Source organism: Epinephelus moara, chromosome 20, assembly GCF_006386435.1.
Source record: "Epinephelus moara isolate mb chromosome 20, YSFRI_EMoa_1.0, whole genome shotgun sequence".
Classification (NCBI taxonomy): Eukaryota; Metazoa; Chordata; class Actinopteri; order Perciformes; family Serranidae; genus Epinephelus; species Epinephelus moara.
The window spans coordinates 8,073,512-8,084,597 of record NC_065525.1 but is presented as its reverse complement, the minus strand read 5'-3'; the positions used below and the strand labels follow the sequence as shown (position 1 = coordinate 8,084,597).

The 11,086-nt window shown below is 44.8% G+C and overlaps 1 protein-coding gene across 1 annotated transcript in view; it reads right to left on the bottom strand.

Moving 5' to 3' along the window:
• Positions 1 to 3,427: 3,427 nt before the first annotated feature.
• The window catches only part of zfpm1 (zinc finger protein, FOG family member 1), a 128,148-nt gene continuing 120,489 nt past the window's right edge, over positions 3,428 to 11,086 (bottom strand). Inside the window, exons 7-9 of the mRNA XM_050072389.1 lie at positions 10,384 to 10,617; positions 9,977 to 10,219; positions 3,428 to 9,847 (exon numbers count right to left, since the gene is read on the bottom strand). Coding sequence (XP_049928346.1) covers positions 7,206 to 9,847; positions 9,977 to 10,219; positions 10,384 to 10,617 — 3,119 coding nt within the window. The 3' untranslated portion in view covers positions 3,428 to 7,205. The remainder of the gene's footprint in view (positions 9,848 to 9,976; positions 10,220 to 10,383; positions 10,618 to 11,086) is intronic.

Sequence of the window (11,086 nt, the reverse complement as noted above, 5' to 3'; positions counted from 1 at the left end):
CGACGAATGTCTGTGCTGCAGCAAGTATACACACAGGTGCAGCACACCGTGTATGCGTACGTTTGGCCACGCAGCAAGTATACTTCTCGCTTTACTATTGCACTATATGTTCTTTCTTATATGTTGCACAAATTGTTTTTAAATGTTTTGTTTCTTTTTGCTTGGGGTATGCAAAATGTCATTTCGTTTTTGTGCTGCAAATTAAAATGACAAATTAATAAGTTCAGTTCAGTTCATAATGTTATGTATGACAACAGCATCCAGTTACTAATGGTTAACGTTAGCCTACTGTAGCATAGCCTCTGAAACATTAACATTATCTTCCTTGTGCGTTTCCACTTACTAGTAACGTTAACACTACTATCTAACGTTAGCACTGTAACCTTATTCTAAAACTCATCTGTCATGACTGACTCCGGTTGAGTTTTAAAACTCTGGGGTTGCGTTTGACTGTCTTGGTTGTAACGTTACACTCGCTCTCCTCTTCCGTGTATCTAAAGTTACCTTGCCAACGCCTACGTCTGTCATAGACGTAATGAGGACGTAATGGAGGAGGGGGGAGTAGGCCTTCGGAGGGAGGGAGAGTTGCAGGAGAAGGGGGATGGGACTTTGGAGGGAGTTGTGGATGTTCAAATTTTTTCTAAGTGCTGTGTGAAATGCAAGAAAGGTAAGAGTAGCTTAAATAAGAGAGTTTCGTCCTTGTTTCTCTAGATACAAACAGTGGTAGTCTTGGATTTCATAACTTGGCTCCACAGACATCATTACCCTAAGATAATTGATGCTGCTACATTTACTGTCATATATGCCTCTTTATTGGATTCATTTAAATGTCCTAAATGATGCATTTTTTTCATAATCATCACTGGGCCACCACCAGCAGGCTGGCGCTTAGGGGCGATTGTGACAAAAGTAGATGCCATGAAATGTGCAGAAGACATTCATGAAGCCCAGGCAGCCCTTTGAACAAATTACACTTTTCTGTGTGACAAAACAATCTCAAAGGTAAACTGTGCAAGAATTGTCAGTTACTGTTTGTGAACAGGATTGCCAGTGAAATTAAAAATCAAGATGAAAGCCAACCCCAGATTCACTGTTCGCTACACTGACATTTTTTTCTGTGCTGTGTCCGCGATTTTTATAGCTTCCTTTTGGAAGCATGCTGCTTGTGATGTGGCACCTGGTTGCTATCTTTTTATACAGTCCCGATCTCACCTGCATGCTGTGCCCAAGAACGCCCCAAACACAGCAAAATAAGAGGAAAACCAGAATGAATGCCTTGCAGTTGTATGCCTCCACACACCAGTGAAGTTGTCATCCATGTCTTTAAAAACATGGATGCTTCACACACATCTTCCCCCCAGCAGCACAGAAGATCTATGCAATCAGCACAGATTGAAGGTGGACACCCAATATTAGTGTAACCAATTCAGTATCTGACCAAATGTCTTCCCTTCTGTTCCTAAAATTTGATTTTGAATAATGGCCAGAAAAGTGTTTCTGTAGAACAATACAATGTCACAGTGAAGTTGACCTTTGACCTTTTGGATATATAATGTCATCATTTCATCATTTTATCCAATTAGTCATTTGTGTGAAATTTTGTCATAACTAGTGCAAAAACATGTTTTGTGAGATCACAGTGACCTTGACCTTTGACCACCAAATTCTTATCAGTTCGTCAATTCCAAGTGGACGATGGTGCCAAACTCGAGGAATATCCCTCAAGGCTTTCCTGAGATATCGCATTCACGAGAGTGAGATGGACAAGGTTACAGTGACCTTTGACGTATGACCACCAAATTATAAGCAGTTCATCCCTGAGTCCAAGTGAACTTTTGTGCCAAATGTAAGGAAATTTCCTTAAGCTGTTTTTAAGGGGACTTTCAGACCTAGGGTTTGCTTGCTTTGGTCAAAATGAGGGACTAATGGAGTTGGTTCATGTTCTCATGGCAGCATCTACAAGCAGACAAGATCTTGATTGTTCAGAGTTTCCATGCGAGAAAAATCCAGAAAGTAAACAAAACCTTGAAGAAGCGTACACTTGCCGCACAGGTATAAATAATCCATGCAACACTTTCTAATGTCACAATGGAGGGACATATACATTGGTTGACTTTCGCGCTGGTGATCATGTACTATATTGCTTGCATTGTTCAATTTGGCAAACTATATAGAGGTGCGGCTCCAACTCGAAAACAATGTTGCGGACCTTCGGATGCACCGAATGCACATATTAAGGCAGAACAGGAGGAGGCGCACATCAATAATCCTCTGGGACTGTAACATGCTCATGCTTGTTTGTTTTTTTTAAGATATTTTTTTTAGGGTGTTTTGCCTTTATTGGACAGGACAGGTAAGTGTGAAGGGGGGAGAGAGAGAGAGAGAGAGAGAGAGAGAGAGAGGGGGGATGACATGCAGCAAAGGGCCACAGGCTGGATTCGAACCCGGGCCGCTGCGCTGCTGTACATGGGGCGCCTGCTCTACCACTAAGCCACCGACGCCCCATGCTCATGCTTGTTTAACCCAAACAATGCCTAATGCGACTGCAGTTGGTTCAGATCGAGGACAGAACACACAACACACCACAAGCAAACTGCGCCAGAGTTCATTGGAAACTGGACTGAGACCACCTCTTCAAGAAGGTCTCGGTCTGGTTGTTTTGGTGTGCGCCCGAGTGTGATTGCTGTGTTTACACCTGCCCAAACAAATTGCACTTAGGGGGCAAACAAACTTGGGAGGACAGGTTCACAGAGACATTTCACCACCAAATTCTAACCAGGTTCATTATTAATTCCAAGTGGACATTTGTGCCAAATTTTAAAATATTCCCATAGGGCGTTCTTGAGATGTCATGTTCACGAAAATGGGACAGACGGAAAACCAAAATAAAATGCCTTTGGCCACAGCTATTGCTGGTGTGCAGGCATAATAAGAAAAAAAGGCAGAGGGTTGGAGCCTCTGCAGATAAATCCACCACTCACTGTCCTACAGGGAGATGTAAAATTAACATTCCATAATTGAAGGATAAACACAGGGTGAGAAAGTCACTTGGAAATATGCATCTATTCATTTTTTCTGTGCAGGCTTAAGGTAGCAGAGTTTTTATGGGTGCACTTTGCCATTGATTGAAGCAGCCTTGGGGCTCTGATTGGGCACTCTTTTCTTCTACCATTACTCATGCACATTATTTTGAAAGGAAAGCTGATGATTCACTCAGCCTTTATTCACGAGCAAACATTAAACAGAAAGAACGCACTGGGAGCTTTCTTATGGAAGGAAGTGATTTTTGAGTGAGTACTCATAAGTGACGGTGAATGGAGCACCTACAAAAGTCAAGGACTCCCACTCAGTGACGAGAGTTGTGCGTAGGCGTTCACATGAAACAGACTGAAGCCACTAGAAAGAAGAACATTCTCTATCTGTGTCTCTCAGAACTTTTTTATTTCCCATGCATAGTTTGGACAAGAGTGTAATGGAACTGAAATGAAAATATGGAAATAAAAGTTTTGACATTCATTGTGATTTTCTCCATTATGGACATCAGAGGAATCATTAGCAAAACATGTTTAAAACTAAGTTTAAAAAAAAAAGGGTTTTAAATCTTTCAGGAAGTCCTTCAAGGTTTGGACGGGGAAAAGTTCTGTATAACATAAATACATTACAAAAAAGTCCCTAAAACTAAAACATTCAGCACATTTTTATACAACACAGTGCAATTAAAAGGGGTAAGTTCCAAGAATGATTTTCCAGCACTCAGTTACTCAAACTGTGATGAGTTGACATGACTGACTTTCCTCTGCTTTTTTTTTTTCTCTCTCCTTTTGAACTGAGAGATATAGACCAGCACAATTGTAAACACTTAGCAGTAAGATGTGCCTGGTACAGTGCTGCTCCAAACCACAACAGAGCATTAAAAAATCTAACAGATTTGAATTATGGTACCAAAAAAAAAAAAAAAAAAACCTTTTACATTTGGTTTCCAGTTTAGGGGACGAACAGATGGGGTCAACATTAATTGAGGAGCTCATGTTGTCAAATTTGCTAGAAAACTTCAAATGGTTATGGAAAGATGTCAATGTTGTGTTTTCAGCTTATTCTATTGTCCCTTAATGACAAAACAAAAAAAAAACTTCACCAGGCATGACAATATTTCTCCCAAGAAATGATTAGGCCTATGTGTGGCTGTTTTGATGCTTCTACTGAATAAACAGATCAGTAGTAGTCGATGAAGGTCCAGATCTGTCCTGTGTCTGTAGGTTTACAGTTTGACTGATATCCGCATTTTAGAAAAAAGGTCTAATAGTTGGTTAATGTGCTCCCCTGCTGACCAGAAAAATCCCTTCAGTAGTGAGGACTGATCTCAGAACTTGCTATCACCTAATACTGTGTCACAACTCTGTAGGTTTGGTGTATCATTAAGGTCCAAATACTGTTTCAAAGGCTCTTGTACATTGACAAGAGTAAGTATGTGTATTGCTTTTTTTTTTTTTTTTAGAATCCGGGGGAGAGAAAATCCGTCACAAATTTGGATGCATTATTGGCAGTTTCCATTAAAAAACATAATGTCCGGGCCCCTAAAAATCTTCAAGGTCCAGTGTTTAAGATTTAGGGAAATGTAGTGGCATCTAGAGGAGAGGATTGCTAATTGCAACCAGCTGAAACGTCTCCTTCTCCTAGAATTCCTTAAGTGTTCATTGTTTAGGAGGTTTTTAATGCAGAGGTCTCCTCCTCACCAAAACTAATGGACCAGGTGATTTAAATTGTTAAAAATACTGAATACAAGGTTATACAGGTTACAAATCAGTTTTTTTCAATGCTGTTTGGCATGTTGCAGATGGGCGGCTAGCCTAGTATCTGCTAATCTGTGCCCACCTTTTCCTCTGATAACTTAAGACCTAGATCTAATCAGTGTTTCTCCGACGCTGTTTGGCATATTGGAGATGCGCAATTAGCGTAGCACCTGCTAGCGTGTGCTCACCTTCCTCTCTGAAAGCTTAAGATCCACACATTTAGGTGATGTGTATCATGAGCTGAATTATTTGCAGAGGTCTCTTTCTCTCCAAAACAAACAGATCCAGTGATTTAAACGGGTAAAAACACAAAAATAATCTGTGTTTTCCAACATCGCCAGTCATGCAGGGGGTTTCTAAAAACGGTGGCCAATGCAAAAACACGAATGACCATATCTAGAGCCAGTGTTGGGTTTGTCCATTCTGGGCTACTATAGAAACGTGGAGGTGCAATGTGGCTATCTCCGTAGGTGAAGACCTGCTCCCTGTGTAGATATAAACAGCTCATTCCAAGGAAAGCAAAAAAACAACAATTCTTACTTTCAGGTGATTATACACTATAGAAAACATATTTATAATATTATACTCCATTTCTGCCTAATTCCTACACACTGGACCTTTAAAATGACCCTTACATTGTAAAGTTTGTATCAATATTGAAAAGAAAAAGCATTTCACAGTTCTAACTAACACTGTATTGCATCTGCAACAGCAGCATGGGAACATGGCGTAAACTGTGTGAGTATGTAAGCATGAGTAAGAGAGCATTAAAGAGAAAAGAGTAAAAGCACTCACTCACACCACAGGCCACAATAAGTGATTAGTACATATGTGCTTACTCTGCTGTGTGAGACGTTGTACTAAGTCGTGACTGCTCCCTGCTATGCCTTCATTGCCGGACAGAAACACAATAATTTAAAATAAAAATAAAAATAATGCGCATTAGACACAAAACATTTTACTTTGTGTATCTCTTAGTATGAAATGGGAATGTGCAACAAATAATGTAAAGCTGTGTGTCTGTAATGGCCCTACCTCGCATGGTATGGAGGCTAGTAACTAAAGATAAAGATAGACTTTTGATTGAAAATTTGGATTTTGTGTAACCTCTGGCAGGCCACAATATTCTCACCAAAGTACAAGCACAACGGCCAGAAGCGCTCCCTTCAACTTTCTCATGTGAAAAGCTGTAAGTGAGGAAGCTGCTCTGATCTAATCGTGTTGCTCATCAGCGAGGTACAAGAGGGGATAAAAATAAACAGCGCTGGTTTTCAGACTTCACCATCAATTAAAGATGACATGAACAGAAACACCAAATGCTAACGTGATAACAAAGTTCAGTGTGATCCCAGTGATTACTGTGAGAAAAATATTACATATCTACACTTAGAAAATACACTTCAACACACCCAGATCCAAACAGTTCCTTCCAACAGTATGAAAAATATACAAATAAAAAATACAAGTACTCTCAGACACCAGGTAGGTAGTTTTCTGTTGACATGAAATCAGTGAGGACTAAAAGATAAATAGTTCACATTTTTTCTCCCTTGCATTTGAAAGAGAAAATAAAAATTTGTGTGTATGAAAGAAAAGAAAAAACTGTCCATTTGAAATATTATCCTTCAGCAATTAGTAACATTGTGATACCACATATTTGTTTTTCAGCTAAAAACGCTTTAGCTTCTCTAGTAAGCAAAAAAGAGCCAGTGTTGAAACCAAAAGCATTATATAATTCTTTTTTTTTTTCAGACATCATACACTATGCACAGAGAATAAAAACATTAACAATAATCAAGTCTTTTCCACACAAGAGAAATGATTCCTCTGGTTAGGTCGGGGACATTAAGAGCTCAGGAAAAGACTGGAGATTCATCATAATCAGCATCATCATTACTGGATCATTATCAGTCAGAAATGCCTCTAACAGCCAGAATCTAATTACTGACGGTTCAACAGAGAGACAGAAAAGAGGCTGTTGACATAAATGTTTTTAACGTCCCGCAATTCAACATACTGTGAGGCCTGGGAGTGGTAGATGTTGAACTGGTGACTGGGGTACAAAGACAGAGAGTGATCTAGGGGACAAGGGCACACCAGTGTGTGCAGGTAGCATCTGTCTCAACTCTTAGTGTACTACAAACTTTGACCCATCGGAGGAGGAATATCAGTTAATGTATGTTAGTAACACCACCTGCAAGTTCTGTTCTGGAGCAGTTGGGCATCAGGCCCTGCCAGGTGAGTAACAGTCATTCATTGTGATTCATGGTCATGCCAGCTGAGTGCCATTTTGGCACCCATGTGGGAGGACTGGCAGAGGAGAGGGGACATCTGAGCTTCTTGGAACCTAGTGAAGGAAAGCCTCCACTCAGAAAGTTAAAGGAAGGGGGGGAAGGAAGGAGTGAAATACTCAGCTCACTTGACATGTTCGGCACTGTGGGAAGAGCAGTAGTATTTCTTATGAGCTATGAATGTGGAGAGGCTGCTGAACTTGATGTTGCAGAGCCGACAGAAGCGGGAGTTACCGTTCAGGACAGGGGAGATCACTGTATTTTTGGGGCCGACGGTGGCAGCGGGCTGGGGCGTGGAGACAGGATGGGAGGCCGCGGTTGGGACAGCTGTGTCTGGAAGGTGGGATGACCCCACTGTCTCCCTCAGGACCTCAGGCACAGGTGACAAAGTCAGAGAGGGAGCCCTAGGGGGAGACATGGGCAGGGGTGAGCCGGCTGATGGTGATCCGCCCCCAGCTGAAGGGCTGCCGTTTACCAGTGGGGAGACGGGAGAAGTTGTACCGCTCCTGGCCTGCCCGTTGACACTGTCTCTGTGAACTCGTGTGACCAGTCGAGGCTGGCTGGTCGGGGTGGTGGAGGTTGTTGCAGCAGCTCCATCCCTGGGACTGAGGCTGGGGCTGCGGCTGACTGCACTGCCTGACTGTGGTGGCTGAATGGTTACAACCAGGCCATGGGTAGTCTTGAAGTGCTCCATCAGGTCACAGGTGATGAGCCTGTTAGGGCAGTATGGGCAGACCACCTGAGAGGAACCGATGTTTACACCTTTGGCTCCAGCTCCTGGGGTGGCTGCTAGTGTGGTGGTTGTATGGGGAGGAGATGTGGCATCGGAGGCCGGTAAGGCAGAGGGGTGAGGACTGGACGATGTGCCTTGAACCTGGGCCACCCACTCAGCGGGCAGAGCTTTAGCCTCCATAGGGTGCAGGAGATCCGGGCGCTCCTGCTGAGGCCTGCTTTTGGGAGAGGTAGAGGCTGATCTCTTGAGCCTGTGGAGCTGCTCCAAGGTATGGGGCTGGAGGGTGGTGGCAGGGCAATAGTAGGTTTTATGAGCCAGGTAGTTCTCAATGCTGTTGAAGCTGATACTGCAGGCGGTGCACTTGTGGTAGTCAGTAAGAGGCAGGGCAGGGAGAATACTGCTACTGCTGTGCCGTGGAACATCACTCAGACGGGGCCTCTTGCTCAGGTCAATCGGGCCATCTCCTTCAGGGCTGGAGCTTCCTGCCCCACTGGGAGAAACTTCTTGCTTCACTGCCAAGCCCAGAACAGATGGAGACGGTGCAGAGGCAGCAGCAGCAGCAGTGGCAGCAGCAGCAGCAGCGGCAGCAGCATTGGCTAAGGCTTCAGTTCTGGCCATGTGAATCTCGTACATCTTCTTCCTCTTGCGTTTGCGGATAGGTTGGGGAAGGAAGGCTGCTGCGGTGGTTGCCTTGGCCATGTGTATGGCTCGCTGATTGGATGGGTCATGGCGTGACGCACAGTAGAAGCGTTTGTGAACAGTGTAGTTTTCATGACGACTGAAGCGGATGTTGCAGGCCTCGCAGAAGGTCCTATTGGGATCATCTTCTTGGTCCTCTGCAGAACCACTAGCAGGACTCTGGCTGCCTTCGCTTGCTCTTCCACCTCCACCTCCTCCTCCCAAGCTTCCACCTCCGCCTTCCCCTTCAGAGGAGGATGATATTCCCTCTCTCCCCACAATGGTTTCTGTCTTCACTTCCACAACCCTCCTGGATTCTGTTGCTCCACTCCCTGCAGGAGGGTCAGAGTTAGTAGGAGATGCAGAGGCTGCTCTACTTGCTGCTCCAGCCTGAGGAGATGCGGACGAGCCATGTGCCCCACTGGAGGGCATCGTGGCTGGAGCTGCATCCCTTGTTGATCCAGGGCCTGAAGCTGAGGTTGCACCTTCTCCGTGGTGCCTGCTGGAGCAGTACAGCCTCTTATGTGCATAGAAGTTGTTGATGTTGTTGAAGGTGATATCGCACTCAAAGCAGGTGGCTCCTTTGTGAGGTGGAGTGGCTGTGGCTGTAGGCGCAGTCGGTCCAGAGGGGAAAAAGGCCGCTGGGTTGCTCTGAGGAACTGTCTGGCCCTGTTTCAGACGGCTGTGGACCATCTCTGACATTTTAGCCAGTATCTCTGAGGCCTGAGGCAAAATGGCTGCCTCGGGATTAAACATGTACTGAGGCAAGAACATCGCTCCTCCAGGAAGGACTGACCCTGCACCTCCCACATGTGCAGGGCTAGAACCAGGGGTGGGACTAGTTGGTTCTGCCTTCACAGTTGCTGTGGCTGGACTCTTCGGAGAGGTTGATGTCTGGCATGAGACTGTGACAATTTGACCCTCCTTTGTCTCCCTTCCTGCTTCTTGATCTCCCTCCCCTCCACCAATCTCTTCTTCCTCTCTGTCCTCCTTTATCTCCATTTGCTGCTCTTCTGTCTCTGAGTCGGAATGAGGCTCCTCTTTGATCTTTAGGTCAGTGGTTGGGGCATTGGGAGGACTGTAGTCTCGAGGCGTGGCTGAGCTGCCGTTTGCACCAGGGCTGGATGAGTCTGGTGTTGGGACACAGGCTAGGGGCTCCCTCTCCTGGGGAGATGGCTGGAGCTGGGGGTGGTCAATTGATGACGGGGTACTTTGGCGAGGGGTGGGGCTCCTTTCGGCTGGGACCCTGACCTCTAGATGGGTTCGTACATGCTGCTGAAGCTGGGCAGGGGAGTCAGAGTTGTGGCCACACACTTGACACTTCAGCACCACACCAGAGTCCCCTGGACTGAGACCTGAAGAAGAGAGTCGAGATTAATGAACTGCAACAGTATGTTATATCTGAATGGATTTAGAACAATGTGTCTGGTCCAAATTGATCTGCAGTCTTGACAATCAGTTTATACAACGATGGTATGACCTACCAGTGGACAGGGGTAGCTTGGGAAGTCCTGGCCCTGGGGAGTAGACCTCACTGCGAGATCCAGGCTGGCAAACCATGTGGCTGGTGACCAGATGGCTGTAGAGGATGTCCCTTGTGGTGGAGACGAAGCCACAGCCATGACACACCCCGTTGAGTGTGTCTGTGTGTACCTTAAGGTGGCGCTCGCAGTTTGCTTTGGTGGTGAAGGCTGACAGACAGATGAGGCAGACAAAAGGACGCTCACCTATTGAAGGACAAAGAGGGACAATAGCTTAGATGGACAAACAATCATCTCCCAGACAATGTAATGAACTGATTGATGAAGGCACACTAGTCAAATATCTACAAAGTAGGTCTAAACGTTCTGACCCTTTGTGTGTTTGGCATATATATAAATCTTGCTCTCACCACTGTGTGTACGCATGTGGATCTCCAGTGAGCTGGCACTAGGGCAGCTCTTGTTGCACTGTGGAAAGGGACAGATGCGTTCATTTGGGTAGGACTCCTTGGGTTTGTCTTGTGGTGGGGATGAAGCTGCGGCCGGCTGCTTCTGACGGCTGGCACAGTAGTACATAAGGTGGGCCTGCAGGTTCCTCTCACTGCGGTACCAGATTCCACAGTCCTTGCATGGGAAAATGTCCTCTGATAGACAGCAGAACATATGTTTAGGATTAACTGCCTGAACAGAGACACAAATCTGTGGTTTGAGCAACATCATGAAAAGCAAGCAAGTGCTGAATTTGGGTTTCATTTTTATCTACCTGTCTTTACATCTACCCTTATTAAATATACCTAAAGTATGTGCATATGTGACTGAAAACATTTTTCAGAAGTCAATCTACAGCTCCAATAGATTGAGCAAGCACTCACGTTTGCCACACATGCACATTTCATTGCTATGAGTATCCAAGGCGACAAGAAACTAAGGTCATGAGAACAATAATTATCATACGTCTTAACTTCTAGGTTATTTTTTAACAACATCAAAATCATTTGCTGCAGTGTTACCAGATGAACGTGTTATCATCTAGGATGATTATCAATGGTCACAGCAAATGTGTGTGTGTTTGGACATCAGCCACACACATCAGCACAGCAGAAGGCCAGTAGG